The sequence below is a fragment of the Protopterus annectens genome, chromosome 6.part0 (assembly GCF_019279795.1).
Source record: "Protopterus annectens isolate FY-2018-M chromosome 6.part0, PAN1.0, whole genome shotgun sequence".
In the NCBI taxonomy this organism is placed as follows: Eukaryota; Metazoa; Chordata; order Ceratodontiformes; family Protopteridae; genus Protopterus; species Protopterus annectens.
Window position 1 is genome coordinate 1,389,321,017 of NC_056737.1, and position 26,953 is coordinate 1,389,347,969.

The following is a 26,953-nucleotide window of genomic DNA, read 5'->3' on the forward strand; positions in this document are numbered from 1 at the left end:
GGTACATAAACAAGCAAGGGGGCACTTACTCCTACCCCCTCTGCAGATGAGCTATGACCTTGTGGAACACAGCTCTAAACTACCAAGTTCATCTGCAAGCACAATTCCTGCCAGGAGAGAAAAACACACTGGCAGACGACCTAAGCAGAAACATCATGGACCCCCACGAATGGGAATTGAACCCACAAATATTCAGAATGATAACACAAAAATGGTGGAGGCTGGACATAGATCTGTTTGCATCCCCAATGAACTGCCAGTTACAGAAATTCTGCACAAGGAGCTACCATCCACAAGCATGGAAAGTGGATGCCCTCTCATTCAGCTGGAAAAAACTACAAGTATACGCTTTCCCTCCTTTACCTCTCCTTCCAAAGGTACTCATAAAAGCCAGGCAGGAAGAGCCAAAGATGATCCTGATTGCACCAGACTGGCCACGCCAGCACTGGTACCTAATCTTAAAGGACTTGGCACAAGAACCACCCTGGATTTTGCCTCAAATCCCACAGTTGTTGACACAGCACAACAATCAGATAATCAGATACTTTGCAGCCAGCTAAAGGCCTTAAATCTAGCTGCATGGAAAATTCCTTAGTCAAGCAAGCAATGCCTCTCTACAAAGCTGTTATGGATGTCATTCTGGAGGCCAGAAGGCCTAGCACCAGGAAAGCCTACTCGGAAAAATGGAAGAGATTCTGTGCCTGGAACCAAGCGCACAGCCTTGACCCTCTTGTCCCAAACATTCCTCAGATACTTCAATACTTAACTGAGATGCTGGACAAGGGCCTCTCCTTCTCATCCATCAAGATCCACGCCTCAGCTATTTCTGCTCATTACAAAATGGATCCACCAATTTTTTCTAATACTTTGCTCAAACAGTACCTCAGAGGGGCTAAAAACATAAGACCGCCCCGTAGAGCACCTACACCAACTTGGGACCTCAACTTTGTTTTGGAAAAATTAACTTTACCTCCTTTTGAGCCAGCTAACACAGCAGAATTATAATACATCTCTTGAAAAACTGCTCTGCTACTGGCAATAACATCAGCACGAAGAGTTTCAGAATTACAGGCACTAATGGCAGTGGAACCTTTCCTCATCTTCCACCAGGACAGGGTGTCTTTAAGAACTAACCCTATGATGTTATGTGATCCTATCTAGCCTACATTCAATACTGATGGGCTCGGAGCCGATCCCTCAGCTCCGACTCGGCACGCTATGCTATAGAGCGAGGCCTCTTATTGGCTGAGCTATTTCTTATCCCAGGACGCACCACTACTAATCCCCCAGATCTCGTTTGCCGCTTACAAGCTAGGACGTGGTCTCAAACTTGGCTGGGCTAAGTACTGTTTTATTCAGACTTTTCCTGTCAGGAAATTGCTTATTTTGAACCCAAAAGCTGTTTTAACAGCTATTGTTGTGGTACGAGTGTGTTTAAGTAAATCTCTTGAGGAATTTGTGTTTTTTCGTTAGAGGGGCCTTCCCCTATTTTCTATTACTATCTAGTGTTTTCTTTTGTGTGTCAAGTACCTGCTTAAGTTAGAGGGTCTTGACCTTTTTTTTCTGTGTTTATGCTAGTACTGAATTGTTTGGTCTAAAAAAAAAAAAAAAAAAAAAAAAAAAAACTTTGTATTTAAAACTTAAAACTTGCTGTTTTTTCTGTATTATTAATCTTAGAGGTTTGTCAGCATGTCTAAAGAGCATAGACCCTCTGGGTTTAAAAAGTGCGCGAGGTGTGGTTATAAAATGTCCATAACGACCACTCCTCGTGCATTTATTGTTTAGGCGCCAAGCACCTACAAGAGTCCTGTAGCGTGTGTCACGCCTTTTCATTGAGAGTCCTCCAGGAGAGGAAGAACAAATTAATTCTAAAAGGGTTGATTAAGCCATCCTTCGAGGAGGCTTTATCTTCCTCTTCCTCTCCTACGAAAAAGAAAAAAGCGTCGGCTCCGACCAGTCTGTCTGAACCGACTGCCAAAAAACCTAGGCAGGCTTCTCCATCGGCTCCACGGACTTCGGAGCCGAGGGCGGAACGGTCTGCCTCGATGCCTCCAGTCTCGACCCCTCTGGTTTTGGAGCCGAGGACTGGGGCATCGAGAGGCGGGTCACCTTCATTGGCTCCACTGATATTGGAGCCGATGAGGGTTGCCGGCTCAGACTCTTCCCCTTCGGCGCCGAAGTCCTCATCGGCACCGAGGGAAATTGTTTTGAGATCTCCCTCGGAACCGATAGTAATCGAATCCATTCGGAGCCGGTCCCCTAGTCCTATGGAGCCGATGGAGAAATCGGTTCGGACCCGATCTGTGTCATCTAGATCCTCCAAGATGTCTGATTCGGACATCGACAGGGTGCTCCTAAGACTCTTCCAGTCTCCGGTGTTTCAAATGTTAGTTTCGGCTCCAGCCCATTCGGCTTCGGAGCTGATGGTCCACCCTGCTACTATGGTTCCTCCTCCAACAGCCTCGGCACCGTTGGAGCCGGTGCTGGTGGAACCAATGGAGGTTTTAGGGTCGGGCCCGACCCTTACTCCAACTCCGGCTCTTGAGTCGGAGTTCGGTACGCGGACTTCTTCTGTCGGCCCCGGGGGGACGCTTCAGGACTGATGTTTTCGGTCCCAAGCCTTCCTCTCGGTGCGTCGGCTGCGGGAGTGCCGTCTACTGTCATGGCCACGGAGGTGGGACCTTCCCAGGATTCTGGTGGTCCCGCCTTCAGGGCTATGAGGAGTGCGTTAGCCAAATCATCTTTGGCTACCTCCACGGTCTCCCCAGCTCCTCCCCTGCATACCGAGACTGGGTCTTTGGCAGTCCCCCTGTCCTTAGACAGCGGAGCCCCGGGGCCTGAGGTTACCCCCACTGGGGTTTCCCCCCCTCCTGGAGGTCCTTCTGAAGCTTCTTCGGAGGAACCCCCCAGGAAAAGATCGTGCAAGAGGAAGCACGTTGACTCCCCTGATGAGTCTCTTACATCAGACACTGATCTCGATGATGCAGAGGGGTCCCTTAAGTCGCCCTCAGATGATGTCTCCTTTGCAGACATCCTGGAAGCCCTTAAACAACGAGGCGGCTGGCAATCCAAACCCCCTTCCGCTGATGAGTCTGTGTTCCTTAAGGCCTCGGGCTCAGCCCTCCGCCTCCTGGGTGTCTCCGCCCGACGAGCTCTTGGACTTGATCTGTCGAAGGGCGGGAACACCCAGACTCTGTGGAACCGGTGCCTGCTCGTCCTAATAAGTTCCTGTCAGCACCCCCGGAAAAAGAGTTCCTGACTAAAGATGTGGCTGTAGATGCTTTGGTGGTGGCATCTGCTACCCAGCAAGATGTAGCAGAGGCTTCGATGTCCGTCCATCCTCCTAATAAGGAGTCTAGGAGCATGGATCGGTACGGTAAGCGCACCCTAAGTTCCGCGGCCTTTACATTAAGGTCCTTTAACTATCTCACGCACTTTACCAGATTTCAGAGGGATCTGATTAAAGAACTTTCCGATACCCTCTTGGGTAACCTGCCTGAGGAGCTGGCCCAGACGGTTGGCGCTCAGCTGGCTACACTGTTGTCCATTTCAAACTCGTCCATGAGGCTCATTTCTTATGCGGCCGAAGGGGCGAGTAGAGCGGCGGGTACAGGCATTGCTCTACGGAGACAAGCCTGGCTCCACCTGTGTCATTTTGCGGAGGCCTTGAAGTCTTCCTTTGCCGACGCCCCCTTTGATGGGTCCTCCTTGTTTGGACCCAAGGTAAAGGACACACTGACCCGCTGCGAGCAAGAAGGTAAGACTTTGACTGCCGTAGGGGCACGATTTTCCACTCCCTTTCGGCCTTACCCCAAGGCTAAAAGAGGAGGGAAAATGTGGTTCCGTAGATCTCAGAAGTCTTACCCCTCACAGCAGGATGATCCCCCTTCCAGAGGCAGGGGAGGGGGAAATTCTGGCTCTTCAGCCTTTCACAGTCCCTGAGGGATTGCCCGACTGTGCAGCTCCGGAGCCAGTCGGGGGTTGTTTTTCGAGGCACCTAAAAGCCTGGGAAGGTATCACTCAGGACCGATGGGTGCTTCGAATTATCGCCGGAGGTTACGTCATCCCTTTCTCTCACTCGCCACTTCAGTCCAAAAAAATCCCGGACCCGCCACCCAGTCAACGGGAAACTGCAGCCTCAGAAGTTTCAAAGCTGCTGCAAAAGGGAGTCATCCAACCGGTCCCAGACCAGATCGGATTAGGGACTTACTCAAGGTTCTTTTGGTGCCAAAAGACCGGGGACTTGAGGCCCATTTTGGATCTCAGCATTCTAAACCGCTCAGTCAAAAGTCCAAGTTCAATGGTCACCCTACAAACCATTCTCCCATTGCTGGAGAAAGGTGTTTGGATGTGCTATGAGATCTCAAGGGCGCTTATTACCATATCATGGTACATCAAGCGCCCAGGAGACATCTGCCCTTCAGCCTAGGAGGCAGTCATTTTCAGTTCCGCACTGCCCTTTGGTCTCACCACAGCCCCAGGGTGTTCACCAAATGTTTGGCGGTAGTGACTGCTCACCTGAGAAGTCTAGGATTCCAGGTGTTTCCAGATCTAGACGACTGGCTCCTAACTGCCACCTCCAAGCATCTACTATTGCGGAGCCTACAAGCCACGATATCACTGGGCTATTCCCTTGGAATCACCTTCAATTGGCCAAAGTCTGTGTTGCTGCCATCTCAACGCATAAGATTCATCAGAGTAGAGATAGACTCAAACCGAATGCGGGTCTATCTACCTACAGATAGGATACAAACCATACAGGCTCAAGTTCGAGCCTTACTTCCCAGATCCAAAGCCCCAGCCAGAATGGTACTGCAGATATTGGGATCCATGTCCGCCACGGTTCTTCTAGTTCCCCTTGCAAGATTGCACATGAGAATTCTCCAGTGGCTTCTTTCAGCTCAGTGGTCCTTTCAGGAACTCCCTCTCAGTCACCTCATATGGATCACAGAAACCTGCATACGGGACCTTCGCTGGTGGCTGGTGCCCTCCAATCTGGATCAGGGACGACCCTTTGTTCCACCTCCTCCTGCGGCCACTTTGACCACGGACGCCTCCGAGATGGGGTGGGGTGGGGCATTCCCTGGGCAGGTCAGTCCAAGGCAAATGGCACCCAGAAGAGACCCTACTTCATATCAACATCCTAGAAATGAGGGCGGTGCTTCTGTCCCTTCAAGCCCTTCACGATTACCTCTCTCAGGGCGTAATTGCCGTTCACTCAGACAACATGTCAGTAGTCTAGTACCTGAACAAGCAGGGAGGGACCAGATCCTATCCTCTTTGCAGAGAGGCCGTGAGAGTTTGGGAATGGGCAGTGTCGACCAAATGCTTTCTAGTGGCTACTCCTATCCCAGGCAAGTCCAATGTGATAGCCGACAGACTGAGCAGAACCATCCTCTCTCCCCACGAATGGTCTCTGAACATTACAGTTGCAAATCAGATTTTCAGCAAATGGGGAGTTCTGTGTTGCGACCTCTTCGCGACTCCACTGAATGCGAAGTGCAAAAAGTTCTTCTCCCTCACCCCGGCTCTGGGGAAGAGCCCCATGGACGCACTAGCCCGTCCGTGGCCCACCGGCTTGCTTTATGCCTTCCCCCCAGTTCCTCTCCTTCCCAGGGTGATCCAAAAGGCATCTCTCTTGGGGAGCAAAATGATCTTAGTTGCTCCTTACTGGCCTCGTCAAGTATGGTTCCCTATCTTCGAAATATGCTCTGGAAGGTCCATGGTTCCTGGATCAGATCCCAGACCTACTGGTTCATCAGTCGGGACTATTCCACCAGTCCCTACACACCTTAAAATTGACGGCTTGGCTCCTCCTCTTCCGACTATAGTCAGGAGTCCTACATTGGATCCAGAAGTTGTACACATCTTATCTTCGGCCCACAAGTCTGCTACAAAGAAATTGTATTCTAGCAAATGGAAAAGATTTGCTATTTGGGCTCAACTCCGGGGCCTGGATCCCATCACTATTCCCGTATCAGAAGTACTGAAATTTCTAACGTCTCTTTTCAATAAAGGCTCTTCAGTCTCTACCATCAAGGTTCAATTGGCAGCTATTTCCAATTTTCATGAATCTATAAACCCACCTTTAATGAGCAACAGATTGTGTAAGACCTTCTTGAAAGGTGCTGCGCTTTTAAGACCTCCGATTTCTCATCCTGCTCCTCCATGGGATCTCTATGTGGTGTTACGCTCCTTAACTTCCTTCCCCTTCGAACCGGCAGCGACATGTGATTTGAAATTTTTTATCGTGGAAGACTGCCTTTCTGGTGGCGATTACTTCTGCCAGAAGGGTTTCAGAGCTTCAAGCTTTGTCTGTAAAACCTCTGTACTTGGTTTTTCACAAAGACAGAGTATCTCTCAGGCCAAATCCATCCTTTGTCCCTAAAGTTTTTTCCAGTTTCTGCCTACAACAATCATTAGAACTTCCAGTCTTCTTTCCGAAGTATTCTAACAAAGCGGAATTCATATTCCACACATTAGATGTCCACAGGCAGTTGCGTTTTTATTTAGATAGCACCAAACAAACAAGGAAAACAGATCAGTTGTTTGTATCCTTTGCGGACAATAAATTGGGCAAAGCCGTCACAAAGGTCACTATTGCCAAATGGATCAGGGACTGTATTACTCAAGCTTATTCTTATTCTAATAAAGAGCTTACCACCTCTGTCAAAGCTCATTCTACAAGGGCTGTGGCTACTTCGATAGCATTTAATTCTAAGCTTGCCATTAGTGACATTTGTGCTGTGGCTACATGGTCTTCCCCGCACACTTTCATTTCCCACTACAAATTGGATGTGGCATCTAGAGGACGAGCTTCATTTGGTTCCACAGTGCTCAGGAGTGTTTTCCAATGAGCCACCCAGGATTTAGGTGCTAGGGACGCTGTCCCATCAGTATTGAATGTAGGCAAGATAGGATCACATAACATCTTTTAGTTATGTACTTACCATAACTTTAGATGTTTGGGATCCATCTAAATTCCCAATAACCCACCCTCCTTCCCCCTTCCTTGGAGATCAGAGGATATCAGAAGGTCCGAATCCTGTTTCATCTTGAAACATCTAACAATGTTATATAAACAAGTTGTGCATGTGTGCATGAATGCGGACAAACAAGATCTGGGGGATTAGTGGTGGTGCATCCTGGGATAAGAAATAGCTCAGCCAATAAGAGGCCTCGCTCTATAGCATAGCGTGCCGAGTCGGAGCCGAGGGATCGGCTCCGAGCCCATCAGTATTGAATGTAGGCGAGATGGATCCCAAACATCTAAAGTTATGGTAAGTACATAACTAAAAGTTTATGCCAAAGGTGATATCAAGTGTGGCTCTAAACCAAACTATTCACTTGCCAACTTTTTATCCAAAACCACAGAACAAAAGGGAGAGACTGCCTGTGAAATGTCCGAAGAATGTAGTAGTTGCGCTTCTACTCGGACAAAACCAAAGCTTTCAGAAAATCTGAGCAATTATTGGTAGCATATACTGCAGGAGCACAGGGAAAAGCCATTTCAAAATGGATAGGACACTGCATACGTTTCTGCTATACCCACCATGGGAAACCTGTACCTAGCAGCATTAGATCTCACTCCACCAGGGCAACAGCCACTTCAACTGCCTACCTCAGAGGAGTACCTACCAAGGATATTTTGGAAGCAGCAACATGGAGTTCTGTGCATACCTTCACCAAACATTACCATTTGCCTTTATACTCCAAATCCAGAGCTGGCTTCGCCACTGCTGTACTGCAGGACCTTATAGCCACCCCTAATGCCTTATAGATCCAGCCTCTCTACCTCAGCTTTGGGATTCCACCCAAGTGCAGTGACTGCAGCAGTGTAACACGATGAACATAGTACAGTTTTGTACCTACCATAAATGTAGATGTTAGAGTGTAAACACTGCTGCAGTCCAGGTTATCCTCCCTCCTTCCCCTCTTACTTTCTCGTACATACCTAGGTCATCTATCCTTTACTACCTATGGGGAGTATTTGCTGGTAACTTAGAATGGTTGTTTGCTTTTCTGTTGTATATTTTACTAGCAATTTGTATTGCCTACCTATTTGGGGGCACCTGACATCTGGGGCAAGAAAAACTGAAGAAAATGGCGTCGGCTGCATCTTTTGTACCACTGTCGCACTGACGTCAGGGAGGAGGTGACAGCAACCGATGCCAGACCAAGACTTTGGAACTCAGGCCCACTGGGGAACCGCCTGAAGGCAGGATAACCCAAGTGTAATGATTGCAGCAGTGTTTACACTCTAACATCTACATTTATGGTAGGTACAAAACTGTACTTTTGTCCATATAGGGCAAGTGTTTAAGGCCTAAGATCCTCTTTGTGAGGTATTTTTACGGCCTCTCCAGTTGTAGATGTCTAGTGAGGTAAATGCCAAATGGGGCATTGTACTCTGATTGGCCTAATAAGGGAAGAGTGGAGGGAGACAATGACGTCTTTCTTCCTGGATGCAAAAACCTTAGTAATGAGATGTGCCACATAGAAGGACTTTCTGACCACAGTGGCAATGTGGTGGTCAAAAGAAAGGTTGTTGTCAACTTGTGTTCCCGGATCTGTTATGACGCCTTCTGTGTTCAGTGGACTACCATCGATGTAAGTCATGGGAACTGTGTTTTTCCAAAGGGGATGTTAACACATTTTTTGGCATTGAGCTTAAAGCTATGGTTTTGACACCAGTCATTGGTCTAAGTGAGGCCTTTCTGTAGGATGTCAACATCACTTAGGGAGTTATTTATGGCTCCCAACTTGCAATAGTCTGTGAACTTTGTCAGCCAGAGTCCCTTCGTGTTGGCTTGGACGTCAGAGAAGTAGATACCAAACAGGAGAGGACCCAGGACCGAATACTGTGGGACTTCACTCATGACTGGTCAACAGTCTGACTTGGAGTCAGCTACTTTCACACTGTGGGTTCGATCTGTGAGCCAGTTTGCAACCCACCTAGTGATTATAGGGGTTGATGCCTAGCTTAGTGAGTTTTTCTATGATTCCTGAGTGGAGAATGGTATCAAAGGCCTTGGCCAGATCAAGGTAGGCTGTATGAACCACCTTGACTTCATCCACAGATCTAGTGCCTGACTCAAAGTCGACCAAGTTGAGCAGGCATGATCTACCATTCACAAAACCAAACTGTGTGGGATCCAGAGTTTGGAGGTTCCTTATATCTTTGTTTATTAGGTCCATGATGATGCGTTCTATAGCTTTGCATATCAGACTTGTCAGGCTAATGGGACAACAGCTCTCAGGGTCTGTAGTCACTCCTCCTTTGTGGAGTTCCCAGGGTCTGTAGTCACTTCTTTGTGGAGAGGGATGACTGTAGCAACGCGCCTTTTGGTAGGGACAAAGCCTGAGGTGAGGCTGTGATTGAATAGATTGAACAGGGCACACAGGTGAGGTGCCAGTTCACTCTGTAGTTCATGTAGAACACAGCCAAGGATATTGTCAGGTCCAATAGAAGCTGTATTATTTGGTTATATGCTAAACCATTTTCTAGTTGCAGCCTTTTGTAGAGCATGGAACTGAGTGATCAAAGAGAGTATTGGGGTAAGTCTTCATGAAAATAGTTAGCAAAAAAAGTTACTTTCTAGAGAGAGGTGCTGTGGTCATGACTTCAGTCGTGTAAGGATTGACTAATACATTGGTTTTGCATTGTTGGTAATCACATACAGTATCTAGAAGACATGCAGATCCTGTCAGACAGAATTTAGTTAAGGTGAGGGAAAAAATTCTTAATGGGTTACACCTGACTTCTTGTCAGAATGCTTATTTTTTGCCAAGCATTAGAGTTCATTGCATCATTGGTATACTCTGTATACTTCTTTCTGTCTGTTCTTCCTTTGAATAAGTTTCAGTGACAACTGGTTGTCAAGCAAGCAGTTTTCAGAGCTTGTCATTTGCGAGTATCATTGGAATGTTGTGGAGAAGCCAATGGGCACAAGTTTGATCGAATGCTTAGATACTGGGTTGCAGATAACATTTATTGTTACAATAACTGAAAATATATTTTAAATACTTTTACAGATCTTAAGAAGACACTTGCAGTCCTTTTGGACAATATCATGCAACGACTTGGAAAGCTGGAACTGAAGGTGGAAACCCTAATTCTAAATGGCACTGGAGGGAATACAACTAACAGCTCAACTACTGCTGTTCCCAGCATAGGGATTTCTGATAAACTTAATGTAGCAGGTAGGTGAAACATGTGGAACTGAATGACTTCAGGACTTGTATGTGCCTGGAAATAAAGTAGTTTGAACCTTTTTAAAAGGTGATTTATGTAGGAAAGCAAAGAACAGCCAAAAGCCATCAAGTTCTTGAGCCAAGAACTGAGCTGAACACAGCCTTTTCTATGCAAGTTTATTCTGTAAAATTAAGTTTTTGTGCTTATTTAAAAATATAAATTGTTGAGAGGCATTAAGAACCATATCTTTGAATTGTAAAAAAAAAAAAAAAAAAAAAAAAAAAAAAATAATATGGTGATTCAAAGCATTCAGTGATACATTTCCAAGATGCAGTTCCATGATGCAGAAATTAAAACAAATAGGGAAGTATATAGAATTATTGTACAATTTCTTCTGAAGTCATTATGAACAGGAAAGGGGTTTCATAGTATGAAGGTTTGTCTGATATATTTATTCTGCTGACAAAACAATTTCATGTGCTGCAGGGTCATTCTACGAGTTAATGACTATTTCACAAAGCTTAGATTTTCTGCTTGAGCTTACTGTTCACATTACATTGCCAGTGGCAGAAATCAGTAACACTGGAAGAGAGTTCCATTCTGTGTAGCAACATTGATCAGGTTGCAAAATATGAAAGCTTTTTGACAGGAGGAGATAAAAAAAATACTATGTAAAGATAGCCATGCTAGGCCATTCTCCAAGTAATTTTAAAGTATTTTTGACAAAGGTGCTGTGATTCAGAAATGGAATGACTTTTTTTGATTTGTTGCTTTGAGTAATTTTTGCCTACCTTGCATCGTTAAGAATAATGGAGACAAGGCATTTGATCCTAAAGTACTTTTAAGAATGCTGTTCACTTATAAAAGTGGCATTGCACTTTCTGTGGACCTATTCTGATTTAGCAGTAAAATAAACCATAATGTTTATTTTCCATTGTACTCTAAAATGTATGCCCCTAATATAAATGTAGTACACTGTTAATTATGTTCAGATGCCACGGTGGTGCAGCGGTTAGCGTTGTCGTATTACAGCAAGAGGTTCTCCTGTTCGATTCTTGGCTGGAGCGCCTTCTGTGTGGAGTCTGCATGTCCTCCCCGCGGTCGAGTAACGTTAAAGACATGCAGGTTAGGTGCGAGTGTGAATGGGCGTGCCTTCTTTGAAAGTTGGGTGTCGGACTGGCAACTCGGCACCATAAAATCCACTGCCAATCATTGAGTAGACCGGAGTTCCCTTGTGACGACCCCTAACCAGGAAAAGACGAAGACACTGTTAATTATGTTCACTAAATCGACATTGAGAACTCAGCACAGCTCCTCGTGGTGGCCAGCAGTGTTCCTCTAGCAGCAGAGACCAGAAAAGACTACCTTTCCAGATTTTAAGTATTTTTTCTTGGCTTTTTCAACTTTTTGTGCCTTTCGACCACTGTTTCTGCTTGTTTTATCAAAGTCTGCACTGTTTTTACTGTGTTTATAAGCTAAAACTGTTTACTGCACTTGCTAGTTTAAGTTTTGCCTAAAAGTTAAACTACAGGCTAATACACTCAAGTGTACTAGCTTTTGATAGCATTTAATCGAAAATCATAGCATTTATTGTGTTTTCTGCTTTTCTGTAAAAAAACTTGAAAAAAACAAAAAATATCCTTGTTTTCCATACTTTTCTAACTAGTGTTCCAGAGACCAGATTTTGCTGATCCCTGGGCTTTGTCTTGGTTCCTGTGTTTCTCCATTTTCCTTGTTTGGTCAGGGGGAAGTTTCTTTACTCACCAGTGAGAGTGGGGAGTACTGAGCTGCCTGTTTGTCCTTAGAGGAGTGGTTTAAGGCAGTAACTTGTAGTCTATTGGCCATTTTGGGTCATTTCCTGTCTTTTCCAGCCCCCTGCTATAAAGCGCGTTTTAGCGGGCTTTTCCAGCTATTGAGAACTCAGCACAGCTCCTCGTGGTGGCCAGCAGTGTTCCTCTAGCAGCAGAGACCAGAAAAGACTACCTTTCCAGATTTTAAGTATTTTTCTTGGCTTTTTCGACTTTTTGTGCCTTTCGACCACTGTTTCTGCTTGTTTTAGCAAAGGCTGCACTGTTCTTACTGTGTTTATAAGCTAAAACTGTTTACTGCACTTGCTAGTTTAAGTTTTGCCTAAAAGTTAAACTACAGGCTAATACACTCAAGTGTACTAGCTTTTGATAGCATTTAATCGAAAATCATAGCATTTATTGTGTTTTCTGCTTTTCTGTAAAAACTTGAAACAAAAAAAATATCCTTGTTTTTCCATACTTTTCTAACTAGTGTTCCAGAGACCAGATTTTGCTGATCCCTGGGCTTTGTCTTGGTTCCTGTGTTTCTCCATTTTCCTTGTTTGGTCAGGGGAAGTTTCTTTACTCACCAGTGAGAGTGGGGAGTACTGAGCTGCCTGTTTGTCCTTAGAGGAGTGGTTTAAGGCAGTAACTTGTAGTCTATTGGCCATTTTGGGTCATTTCCTGTCTTTTCCAGCCCCCTGCTATAAAGCGCGTTTTAGCGGGCTTTTCCAGCTATTGAGAACTCAGCACAGCTCCTCGTGGTGGCCAGCAGTGTTCCTCTAGCAGCAGAGACCAGAAAAGACTACCTTTCCAGATTTTAAGTATTTTTCTTGGCTTTTTCGACTTTTTGTGCCTTTCGACCACTGTTTCTGCTTGTTTTATCAAAGTCTGCACTGTTTTTACTGTGTTTATAAGCTAAAACTGTTTACTGCACTTGCTAGTTTAAGTTTTGCCTAAAAGTTAAACTACAGGCTAATACACTCAAGTGTACTAGCTTTTGATAGCATTTAATCGAAAATCATAGCATTTATTGTGTCTTCTGCTTTTCTGTAAAAAAACTTGAAAAAAACAAAAACATATCCTTGTTTTTCCATACTTTTCTAACTAGTGTTCCAGAGACCAGATTTTGCTGATCCCTGGGCTTTGTCTTGGTTCCTGTGTTTCTCCATTTTCCTTGTTTGGTCAGGGGGAAGTTTCTTTACTCACCAGTGAGAGTGGGGAGTACTGAGCTGCCTGTTTGTCCTTAGAGGAGTGGTTTAAGGCAGTAACTTGTAGTCTATTGGCCATTTTGGGTCATTTCCTGTCTTTTCCAGCCCCGTGCTATAAAGCGCGTTTTAGCGCGCTTTAGCGTGAATTAGCGCAATTTAGCGCGGAGCTGCTACCGTTGCACACTAGGGCAGCGCCGGTTAAGCAGGTTTAAACTATTCGGGCTACCTAAAGTCCACTCTTCAAATTTTCCCTTAAAACTACCTTCCTTGAGCTATACTACTGATCTAATCAGCGTATCCTAGAACTAAAAGGATCATCTCTACTTGACTCCAAGTAGACTATTCTCTATCTGTTAAACCTAGCACTTGCTCCTACAGTACTTATTACCTTGATACGGCACTCTTGTCATAGATAGTACCCCAAAAGGCAAACCCCATTTCTCGGTCACCCACGCCCCCGGAATCTTTTTAAAGTTTTTGTCTATTCCTTCTAGCATGTCGAGGGATCAGTTACTAGTGTCCTCTCCTGCTCAGCTGGTGAACCTGGGAATATTGAGGCAATGTTACAATTGCCTCATGTACACAGACAACCCTCTCCTTCTCCCACAAAACACAAATACATGCGAGAGATGCAACTATACGGCCAAACTGGAGGCTGAGCTCTCTCAACATAGGACTGGCAAGACCAGTCAGGAGGAGAAGGTTACCACACACACTATAGACCCAGTCTCACATAGTACCACCACAACCTCAAATCATACACATAAACACACAAAGACATACTCTGAGGCTCTGATCAAAAATCTACCAAAACAGCAGAGGCCACCAAAGCAGACACCCAAACAACCACCACCTCAGAACACAACACCTGCAACACATAGACCTCACAGTCAGAGTGTCAAACAGTCACAGCCCTTAAGGCCAAACACAATGCCAGACACACTAGTCATTGGTGACTCCATAGTCAGACACACTGACGCCCCGCTCACCAGACTGAGTAAGGAGAAGGTCACAGTAAGCTGCCTGTCGGGCGCTAGAATCCGCCACATAACGCAAGCACTCAGGTCTCTCAACAGCAGGTACAAATACGACTCAGTCATTGTCCACGCTGGTGTAAACGACCTGAGATGTACCTCCTTGGACTACATGAAGAGACATTGAGGAGCTCTCTGATTATGTAGCCCAGGCAGGTATGACCCTGACCTTGAGCAGTATCCTACCTTCACCAAGAATGATGCCACAATACAGAGATAAGATGATCAGCTTTAACAATTGGCTTAAGTACTGGTGTCATTCAAAGGGGATCCAGTGTCTGTCTGCCTGGGATGCCATGCTGGACAAGCCACACTGCTTCGCAAGGGACGGCTTGCACCTGTCACCCCTGGGATTCCGGATATTGGCAAAGGCTCTTGCCACCCCCATAGTGCCTTTTTTAGGCAAGGCTCAAATTCTAAACCTACCACCCTAGAACACAAAAAGGAAAAACTAAGGGTAATGCTGCTCAATGCCAGAAGTCTAAATCTCAAAATGCACGCACTCAAAGCCCTTCTCAGTATGGAGAACATCGATGTCTGTGCTGTGACAGAAACCTGGTTCAAGGCTCCTGAGAGCACCCCAGCACTATCAGGTTTTACCTCATATCATGCCCGCCCCAAAATCCGGACAATACTAAGAAAGGAGGGGGGTATCCATATTCATCAAGGACACCCACACCTCAAGACTGGTGGCAACGCATGATGCATCGGAGACCATCCAGGTGCAATTAACCATAGGCAAGACTGCTCTGCAAATTGTAGCATGTTACAGGCCACCCTCACAAACTCAGGAACCTCACATGGCCTTTTTGAAAACACTAGAGGGGATAAATGTGTCACCAAACACCATCATACTAGGTGACTTCAATTACCCTAATATAGACTGGGAACACTACTCAAGCCCAAACACCCTAGCCCAAAAGTTCCTGGAATTCATAAACTCAAATGCCATGGAACAACTAGTCACCATCCCCACAAGAGGAGATAACATACTTGATCTCATCATCACGAACATGGGAGCACAATGTTCAACACCGGAAGTATACCCCTCACTGGTGAGATCAGATCACAAACTAATCTCGCTGGAGGTCCTCATTCCACCCCCACCTGAAATAAAAAAGACCACAGTAAAGAACTTCTCGAAGCCGACTTCACACTTCTAAAGACTAGTGTGGTCTCCTTTAAGGCCCCGAGCGGCGGAAAACAGTACTCAAGCCGCTGAATCACTTACAAATGCCTTCTACCAGCACCTGCAGGACTGCATGGATAAGGCAATCCCAAGCAAAACAAAGACTCTCTGTACCAAAGGTAAGCGTCCAGTCTGGTGGACCCCAGCCATAAACAAACTCTACAACAAAAGGAGGAAGCTACTACAAGATAGAGCAAAATCCTTAAAAGGCAAGACACCCTTGATCACTATAAGTAAAAAACTAAGAGCTCTCATAAAATCATCCAAAACAAATTTCGAGAGAAAAATAGCTAAAGACTCAAAAGACAATCATAAGGCCTTCTTTAGCTATGTTCGAAACCTGGGAGGAAACTCCCAGATATGCTCAGAACTAGTTCAAAATGATGTGAAGATTACTGATCCTACAGACATTGCCAACATACTGGCTGACAGGTTCAGTGCAAACTTCTCCCCTCCCCACAAGGAGAGATATCTATACCAAACGATTGCAGCCCCCAAACATCTCCAATGCCCAAGTGAGAACTGCTCTCTCCAAAGCAAAACACAGCATCCATGGGACCTGATGGTGTCCCCGGCTGTGTGCTCCACGAACTCAATGAGGAATTAAACCCACAGCTAGGACAGCTGTTTAATCAAAGTCTTACCTCTGGATACGCACCCAGGAGTGGCGCACTGCAACTGTGGTCCCACTTCACAAAGGCGGTGCCTCCACCGACCCTGGAAATTACCGCCCATTAGCTTGACAAGCCTTATCTGCAAAGCCATGGAGAGGATCATAATGGACCTCATAAATAAAGACATAGGGAATTTGCAGACTTTGGATCCAACCCAGTTTGGCTTTGTCAAAGGCAGATCATGCCTTTTAAACTTGGTTGACTTTTTCGAACAGTCACCAAAGCCATTGATGAGGGAAAGGCAGTCCATACAGCCTACCTCGATCTGGCTAAGGCCTTTGATACAATACCCCACTCGGGTATCATTGAAAAACTCATCAGCTTAAATGTTAACCCATACATTACAAGATGGGTTGCAAACTGGCTGAGTGACAGAACCCACAGGGTCAGAGTTGCTGGCGCCATGTCAGACTCAAAGCCTGTCACAAGTGGTGTCCCACAGGGCTCAGTCCTGGGCCCACTCTTGTTTGGCATCTACTTTTCTGAAGTACAAGCAAACACAGGAGGGTTATGGCTGACAAAGTTTGCAGATGACTGCAAACTGGCGCCATAGTAGAAAATACATCTGACACAGATATCCTTCAGAAGGGTCTCACAGAAACGGATAACTGGTGCCAGAGCCACGCCTAAAGTTGAATGCCAAAAATGCATAGTCATACCCTTCGGGAAAAACAAGGTTACCCCTAGCTACCAAATAGGTGGCAATCCACTGAGCACAGAAGAAGTTATCAGGGACCTGGGGACCCAGGTTGATAGTAGTCTGTCATTCGACACCCATGTAGCTAAAGTAGTTAGGAAGACCTTCTACATTGCCCACCTTATCATGAAGGGATTCTCATCTAGATCAAGGGAGGTCATAGTCTCCCTTTACTCATCACTCATCAGACCAATGATTGAGTACAATGCCCCATTCGGAATGTATCTGACCCGACACTTGCAGCAGCTGGAGAGGCCACAAAAGTTCCTCACCAAAAGATAAAGGGTCTCAAAAATCTGTCCTATGCTGCCCGACTCAAAGAACTCCAGCTCTATTCAGTCGCCACGCTTGCTCAGAGGTGACCTTTGCCTAACATACAAGGCCATGTCAAACCCAGATTTGATGAATATGCTTCACCTCAAAAATCTAGATCCATCAGAGCCACAAGGCGGGAGACTTAAACCTCGACACGGCTATTAATAGGACGTGCTGGAGGGATAGATTCATCACCCAAAGACTCCCTATGCTGTGGAACAAAATCCCGGTATATGTGAGGCAGAGCACCTCACTGGCCTTGTTCAAGAGAAATCTTGACCAATGGATGGGAGATCGCAGATATACCCCAGGGATTACCTCAGTGTCACTGCTCGACAGAGGCACAGCAAAATAATGGGTATAGTTCCCCATACTAAAGGGGTGGCGTAAGCCACAAAACAATGGGCTAGGCTTGTAAATGCCCTCGGGCAGATAGCCTAGTATGAACCTATGAACCTATGAACCTATTTTGCTGAACTGATAGAGCCATAGTACATGAGCTGGAGACTTAATGCAGTGAAAGTTTTAAGATGTAGGATGGGGGATTCTCATAGATAGGGCCTGTTGTCCTCTGACAGTTGATGTTAATTTTATATTTGTGTTTTTTCCCCTTGTGGTTGCTGTCAAGACTAAGCATGCATCCACAGTACATATATATATATATATATATATATATATGTATATATATATATATATATATATATATATATATATATATATATATATATATATATATATATATATATATACACATATATATATATATATACACATATATATATATATATATATATATATATATATATATATATATATATATATATATACGTATGTATGCACGTGTGCATACAACGAATTATTTATAAACAACATAGTATATGTCTACATTCCAGTAAATGTTGCTCAATGATTTACTTGGTCATTGTCGCACATTGGTTATGTGTTGCACATGCAATCCTGGTCAATGTTTTTCTGTCAATATTTTTTTTTGTATTGCTAAGTGCATTTCTTCTTCTTTTGGCTTTTCCTGGTTAGGGTTCGGGTCAATGTTTTTCTGTCAATATTTTTTTTGTATTGCTAAGTGCATTTCTTCTTCTTTTGGCTTTTCCTGGTTAGGGTTCGCCACAGCGGATCACCTGTCTGCTCATGATTGGCATTGGAGTTTTACAGTGTTGAGTTGCCAGCCTGGCGCCCAACCTTCCCCGGAAGGCACACATGCACGCACTCACACCTAGGGCCAATTTAGAGTATCCAATCCACCTATAGCATGTCTTTGGGATGTGGGAGGAAACTGGGAGCACCCACAGGAAACCCATGTGACCACAGGGAAGACATGCACAGAAGGCACCCCAGCCGAGGATCGAACCGGAAAACCTGTTGCTGTGAGGTGGAAATACTAACCGCTGCACCACCGTGGTTGCCCTTGCTAAGTGCACTTAAGTGTTATTATCTTAGCCAATGTAGCCCAAGTTGTGGCTGAAAACGGTCCTGGGTCCAGTTCACTTTCCTGGTTAACAAAGTATAAATAAATATGAAATAGAAAAAAGGAGGGTGAACATGACAGAAATAATTGAGAAACTAGTAAAGCAAATTTTAAGTCTGCATCATTCATGAGAGAGAATAATCCTCCTACTGAAGGCATTGGGAAGTAGCAGTCAGACTAAGTTTAGAGTCTTATTACTTGTCACCTGTATATGTACAGCAAGGATCATTTACTGTAGTGAGAGTTGTCACACCTCAGCATGAGAATGTGGGAGGGTTTGTCAAATCTATTAGAACAACAAAAGACCCCTCCTTACAAAAAGCTGTTTTTATCTACTTTCTTTTGCTGCAAGTAGCTAACAGCTATTTATAGTACAGAACAAGCTTTGACAGATACATAAATGAGGCTCAGTCGGGTAACTATAGAAGCAGCTTTGTTACAGAAGGTGTGTTTAGATGGCAGTGTTTCACAGTCCTGCCATTCAATCTTAATGGTATGATAAAACAGCACCACTTATGTCTAGCATGAGTCATATAAAGAGGACTTGAAATGTATTCTGGGAAAGAATGAAAGCAAGAAAACAAGATCACATTACCAAGGCAGGCCCCATCGTCCACATTTTGAGAGAAACACGTTAAAGTTGTAAAAGAAGCACTTTGGAGTGATTCTGAGGCATTAAAATATCTCAAAAACAAAGAATGAAAAACATTTGTTTAGTTCTAAGGTGGAGTTTTCCTTTAAGTTGTAATGATTTATTCACATATGTTTCAGCCAAGGTAACTCATGAAATAGGCCCCTAGCCTACTCCCATCTTTTATTTGGCTGTGAAACTATTACCACTTAAGCTGATAAGTTGAGTGGTACTCATACTGCTGCAGATGATTTTTTGGCACTCTGTAAATTATCAACATGAGAAAACTACCTTAAAAAGGGGTACAAAGCAGCACAGTCTTAAAGATAAGTAAACAAAAGTAACCTCGCTTAGATTTAGGCTTTCTTTTTTATGTAGCTGCTAAAATTTCATAGCCTGTATATTTGTTGTTGTCTCTTTCGGCTTTTCCCGGTTAGGGGTCGCCACAGCGGAACTCCGGTCCGCTAATGATTGGCAGTAGATTTTTACATGCAGAGTTGCCAGCCCTGACGCACAACCTTCAACGAAGGTACGCCCTTTCACGCATATCTCCACGCAGAAGACGCTCTAGCTGAGAATCGAACCGGACAGCGTCTTACTGTGAGGCGACAACGCTACCGCAGCACCACCACCGCAAATAAATATGGAAATTACAGGTACAAGATGATTTTGATAAGTCTGAAGCATTCTTTTTTTTTTCTTTTGAGAACTGTTAATGTTTTCAAAATGCCTTTGGTTCTGTTCCCAGTAATTATTCTGTAATTTTTACCACAAACGGAAGTAATGTAGAGTGTGAAATAATGAAATTCATTTAGAGCAAGGGTGTAGCCAGGCATACTCTTTGAACACTAGAGTACATTTTTTTTGTGAGCACCAGTTAGAAACATAGGAGCTTTATCAAGCCATACTAAGTTCACAACAGTCTAAATTAATGCTTCTTATAACATTTATAAAATTTCTGAGCGAGAGAATTGCAAATCATCTCTCTAATAGATTTTGACTGACCAACTGAAATATTACATTTAAGATTTTTTTGTGGGGGTGGCAGCGTGAGTGAAGTGACCCTAATTTTTGTAATGACATGTTGGGGGTAGCAGCATGCATTTGTGAATGCAAAATAGAAGTTCCTGACTGCTTCCCTGATTTAGAGAGGTGAATCATTTAGGGTCTAGTTGCAGTTGATTGTACATTGTAGAGATTGAGTAGATTATTGGCACTTAAGTTATTATCTGTTTCTGTGTTACTAGTTACACTACTCTGACATTGGTGTTTCTAGATTTTAAGGCTGTTATGCAAGAATTAGTTTGAGCCCATTTATACTACCTGTAGTTAACCTGAATGGATTACCTGGATACCCAAGAATTGCGAAAATGCAGAACAGCGACCCCCCCCCCCCCGGGAAAACAATTGCTGTTCCGGTACAAAAAAAAAAAAAACACACTTTAAACTTAAACTAATGTGGTGGGCTTTGCCCCCCACATCCCCTTTACTTAAAAATACCAACTCCGAGTTCGCACCACAGTGGAGGAAATAGCAAAGCCCCGAAAACGGCCCACCAATCCCCCCCCCCCGGGAAAAAAATTGGTGTGCCGTGGCTTCACTATTTTCATATTTCGAACATTTGGGTTCGATATTACAACATTTGGACATGAGAACTGGTACTGTTGTGCTGGAAAAGTAGTTGTCCTTAAAAAGGTACTTGCTCTCTAAGGCCTGCATTTTATGTCAAAAGTATTGCATTAAAGTTAAGCAGTTTATAACATCAGAGTCTCATCCCACACATCCCACAGATGGACGTTTTAGTAGAGAGGTTCGGTAAAACATAGAAATTTGTATTATGAATAGTCATTGAAGCAGATGGTGTGAACCGAGACCAGTTGATGTCCTTCTATTCCTATGTTGCAGTATTCTTGGTCTGGGATTTCCTGCCTTCAGGCAACCCATACATTGGCTCCTATGCAAAAGCTTCAGCTTGGCTGTTGCAGCTGCGTGGGACTTCACATGTAGGGCCATAAACCAGGGACCTTATATGTGATGTCTGCACGTACAATCCTCAGAACTTTTCAGACGCAGACTGCTTCTCATCATACGATCACACTCCAGATGTTGGATCAACTATAGATAAGTAAACCCGTTGGGTTTTTGCATTTCTAACATTTTACCAATCTTTCGCATTGCTTAGGCTTGGTTGTTGTAGCTTTCAACTGAATTCAGGTAAAAAGGGAAAGTGCCAATGCGGGCACCAAATTCCCCATAAGGATGCATATGACAAATGCGTTTACTGCTTAGGCCGGGAACACAACCATAACGCCTGCCCTAAGACCTTGCATAGCCGTCTGGTAGCTTTAAGCCTTTACTTAGAAAACCAGCTCCTCAAACGGCTGGCTCTCAGGATGGATCCTGCTTTGGAGGCAACCCAAGAACCTCCAAGTAAGAAGGCCAAGATGCCTAGGCCTTCATCCCCTGCCGCTTTGCTCCCGGCCATCCCGCCCACTAACGATGTAGGAGTTGAGCGTTCGACAGATCCCTCGGCTCCATCGACCTCCCTAGTGGAGACCACTGCACAGCCAGCGTCTGGCATGTCCATGGAGCTTTCTCAGACACTGACGCCTGTCTATGTCGAGGGGGAACCTGATTTGGGGGTTCCTTCTACTGGGATCCAGACCTCTGATACAGCCACTGCCAAACCCAGCTCAAGGCCAACTCCAGCTAAAAAGAAGCAGAAAACAAAACCTATTATGCCTGCTTCTGAAGCCCCTCCAGACTGGGAGGCCTTCACCTCCTCTCTTATGTAGGCATTTATGGCCCTTGGGCCTTCTGCTTCACCCATAACTACTACATTGCTTCTGCTAAGCCTTAGGCCTACCTCTGCTTCTTCTATTCCCATGGCTCCCCTCCTTGAGAAATCCCAGATTGCTTCTCCCAAGGAATATTACTCTCTTGACAAGGATTCTGTGGAAGGGGATTCTCCACCTGAAGACATTGCATTTGGTGAAACCATAACCAAAATTAAAGACTATTTCAAATGGGATACTTCCCAAATGACAGAAACCCAAAAAAGATACTTTGAACTGCTGCACGTGGAGTCCCCTTCCCCTTCAGCTGTAACCCCTGTCCTTCCTGCATACTTGGATGCTTTTACTACAGCCTCTAGAACCTCTGAATCGCAGCCTCCTGCACCTAAGCATCTAGGCCGCTTCTACAAGATGCCAGAGGAACAAAAATTCTTCATAAAGCCACCCTTGGCAGACCCAGCAGTGATTGCCACTGCACCTGATAAACAGTCTAGCTTGCTACCTTCGGTCTCCCTATTGCCCACGGATAAAGATAGCAAATCCATGGATAGGATAGGCAAGGAGGTGTACACTTCCTCCACATTGGCCTTCAGACTATCATTCAGACATTAACTATCAAACTCACATGACCAAGTATGCCCTGGACTTAGTGTCCCAAGCCACCTCTATGCTGGCTTCAATACCTGACAGTCCTATTAAAACTGATATCTCCTCCAAATTATCCTTAGCACTACAAGTGGCTAGACACTCCATAAGATGCAGCTACAATGCTGCAGAAGCTTCTGCTCGCTCTGCAGCATCAGCATCTGTCCTTGGGAGATATTCCTGTCTTAGACTGCAGAATCTGCCAAAGGACTTCAAGTCCAAAATCTTGGACGCTCCCTTGGATCACAACTTCCTCTTTGGAAAGCAATCTGCAGACCTATTTAAGAATCTGCAAGAAAAAAGTAGGATTACAGGATATTAAACATCTGGTATCCCCTATACCCAAATTTTATAGGAACTACCCAGCTAAGACTACCTTTTGAGAGGCGTAACCCGCATTCTGCTACCTCCTCCTTCAGACCCAGAAGAGGAACTACAAGACATTCCTCATCCAGGCCCACTGACCCACCTCCTCAGCCTAGACTGCCCTTTCAGGACAGGGGAGGTCCCAGTAATGCGTGACTGCCTTGCTCATCTGCTCCTCTCAGCTCACCTTACCCACTGTTTCCCTTTCTGGCAAAAAAATCACCACAGACCAATGGGTATTAACCATTATTCAAAAAGGATACTTTCTGTCCTGGAAACAGATTCCCCCCTGGAAAAGCATTCCATTTCCCCCCCAAAAAAATGCCATCTCCTTCTACAAATTCTGTCAGATCTGCAACAATAAGGCACTATAGAGCCTGTGCCCACAGGACAAGTAGGAAAGGGATTCTACTCCCGTCTGTTCGTGGTCCCTCAAAAGGACGGTCCCTGGAGACCCATTTTGGATCTCTCCTTCCTAAACCTTTACCTGCAGGTACCATCCTTCAAAATGTTGTCACTGCCCACTCTCTTACCCCTCATACCCTCAAATGCTTTCATTGTCACCTTGGACCTAAAAGATGCTTACCTGCACATTCCCATCAGGGCCTCACACAGATGTTTCCTGCTTTTCTGTGGCCCATCCTCACACTTCCAATTTATGGCCATGCCCTTTGGCTTATCCACTGCCCCAAGAGTGTTTACAAAGTGCCTAGCTCCAGCCATTGCCTTTTGCAGGACCCAAGGAATCCAGATTTACCCATATCTGGATGACATCCTTATCCTAGCACAGTCAGAAGATTCCCTCTTAAGACATCTACACTTCACTATGTCCCTACTTCAAAGTCTAGGGTTCACCCCAAACCTCAAGAAGTCCTCCCTGATCCCATACAAAGACAATATATTCCTAGGTTGCAGAATCAACACAGAACGAATGAAAGCCTTTCTCCATCAGGACAAGGTTCTATCCCTAACATCCTACTTCCAGGAACTCTTGTTCTCCCAGACAGTCACTGCAAGGCAATTCCTTTGACTTCTGGGATTGATGGCAGCAACCGTTCCCATACTACCATTGGCCAGAATGCATATGTGAAAACTGCAGTGGTACCTCAAAAATATCTGGTCACAACACCAGAGTCACTTGGAACAAGTTATCCCCCTTCTTTCCTGTTTAAAGAAGGAAATAATTTGGTGGATCCAACTAGTACAACTAAACCAGAGGCTTCCACTGCAGCCCCCTCATCCCACACAAATATTGCATACAGATGCCTCACTCAGGTTGGGGAGCAGCCCAGTGGCAACCTCCCATGAAAACCAAACACATCAATGTAAAGATGACGACAGCAGTTCTTTTAGCTCTTCAGACCTTCCTACCCCTACTGCTACCAGGTCCTCTTCTGATAGTGACAGACAGTACCACTGTAATGTGGTACATCAACAAACGGGGAGGTACCAAGGCATACCAATTGTGCAGATTAGCCCTACTAATTTGGAACCTAGCATCCTAGCAAAACCTATCCCTGCAAGCCAGCTACATCCCTTCGCAGGACAACAAGCAAACAGACCTCCAGAGCAGAACATCCCCCCACAACACGAATGGATGCTGGACATGATGGTCTTCCTAGACTTAGTCCACTGGTGGGGCATTCCACAGGTAGACATGTTTGCCCCCCCCCCCCAGAGCAGGCAGCTGCAGACTTTCTGCACAAAGACTTGCTCCCCCCCAAGCCTGGAGAGTAGACTCTCTTTTTCAGTTTCAACTGAGAGGGGGAGTTCCTGTATGCCTTCCCCCCCTTTCCCTCTGATTCAGAAAGTCGTCCTGAAAATTGGGAAGGACAAACCAAAAATCTTGCTAGTGACTCCCTACTGGCCAAGGCAGCACTGGTTCCCCCTTCTATACAACTTGGCCAAGGGCAGTCACCGCAAGTTACCTCACAAGGTGGACCTTCTGACACAAGACAAACTCTCCTACACCCACAATTGCAAATGCTATCCCTGAGCCAAAAATGTGGTCTCCATGGATGGTATGAATACTATTATCTTATCCCCTGGGTTAAATTAAATGTATTACAGACTTGTACAAAGAGACCAAGATATTCAACATATGCCCCTTTACCATGGGCATAAACAGTTTTAGAACATTAACTTCCATCCTTTGGCTGTTGCATTAAACCAAGGTCCCATCTGGCTATGCTGGTGACAGCTCAAGTGGATGCAAAAGATCCCATGGCAGTTATAAAAAAATGTAGGAAATTATTCTGAGTGCCCTGGCCAAATATTCCTTAGTCAACATTAAGACTACCTTGGGTTTCCCTTGAAAAGAGGACACTGGCCTAGTGGGACCAACCCAGTCAACAAAGAATGAGTGAGTGAGCAGGCGAGTGAGTAAGTAAATATATAAACAGATAAAACATAACACTACCTCACTTTACAAGGTAATCTACCATGTTTTTAAATGGTGTCTTTTTCCCCTTCCCAGTCCTCTTCAGCAATATCAAGAAAACCTCTTGGATGCTTGCAGTACAAGAGCTCAAATGAAGTAAATCTAAAGCTTCTGGTACCACTCGTATCTAGAATAGAAAGTAGGGTAAAGAATAGTTGTGTAAAATCTTACCATAACCATAGATGTCTTTCTCTTCCATGTTGCAGTATTCTTGGTGTTGGATTTTCTGCCTTCAGGTGGACCCGTATGTCGGCTCCTGTACAAAAGCTTCAGCTTAGCTGTTACAGCTGCGTGGGACATCACACATAGGGCCATAAACCAGGGACCTTATGTGTGATGTCTGCATGTACAATCCTCAGAACCTGAAGTTAAGCAGGCAAGGTAGACAGCCCAACCGGATAGGCTGCCAAAGGTAACGTGTAATGCCTTGGGTCTCTTCTGTAATAGAGAGTTCAGTTAGACTGGTAGAGTCTGTGAGGGGGAATGGTGGGTGGGAAGGAATACGGCAACATGGAAGAGAAGGACATCTGTGGTTATGGTAAGATTTTACACAACTATTATATGTCGTCCTATTCCTATGTTGCAGTATTCTTGGTGTCCGGCATTACAGGACGCATGAGGGTAACAAGTAATTCTACTAGTTAATGCAGACAACTCAACACATATGGCTACTTTTACCATTAAGGTAGACTGTGTGCAACATTTGGAAAACTATTTATCAAAAAAACAAAAAAAAAACAAAATTAAACGGTTAAGCTAGTAAACTGCTCATGCAGACCCTGTTGGAATGAATGTCTGCTCTTTAAGTAGGCAGCAACAGGGCTGTGGCAGGTTTTGCATCCCAACAAATTTTACCTACACAAGATTGTAAATGTAATTTCAGCATTAAGAGGTGGTCTAGTCCAGATGTTCGTGTTTCACTGTTGTAGTGCTTACATATGGGTTATCTGGCTCCCAGGTAGTCCTCAGTTGGCCCGAATACCAGAATCCTTGGTATATGACGTCAGCTGCCGTCGGTTGTAAAACTGATGTCAGAATGTCAGGTAAAAAGGGTGGAAGCCGACGCCATTTCCTCAGTCTTTCTTGCTGTGGAACCCGAAGCAGATGCAATTCACACTAGTGCCGGTCGGCCGTTTACCTTCCTTTTGCTTTCCGACTACCAAGTTGAAGACGCCTTCAGATAAGTACCTTGTTGGGGATCCTCTTTTCTTGCTTTAATGAATATCAGATAAAGTTAATAACTGTCTTGCCTGTGGAAAACAGATCACCATGATTTCCATTCCTATTGTATAACTTGTTTGGGCCTTGAGCACGACATCCCTAACTGCGATCTCTGTGCTTCCTTTAACCCGCGTACCATATGCCGTAGAGCTAAAATTTTGTATAAGCATTTTGGAGTCTGGCCTAAGTCCATCGGTATAGCATCTTCTAGTCACCCGACTTCGGCTATACCTAGGAAATGCAAAGACAAGGACCGCGACAGGCCTAGGG

General features: G+C 44.8%; 1 protein-coding gene across 1 annotated transcript in view; it reads left to right on the plus strand.

The window, feature by feature from the left end:
- The window catches only part of MGAT5 (alpha-1,6-mannosylglycoprotein 6-beta-N-acetylglucosaminyltransferase), a gene marked incomplete in the record, with an annotated part of 1,206,452 nt that overhangs the window by 252,073 nt on the left and 927,426 nt on the right, over positions 1–26,953 (plus strand). Inside the window, 1 exon segment of the mRNA XM_044074935.1 lies at positions 10,036–10,203. Within this exon segment, the coding sequence (XP_043930870.1) occupies positions 10,036–10,203 (168 nt within the window).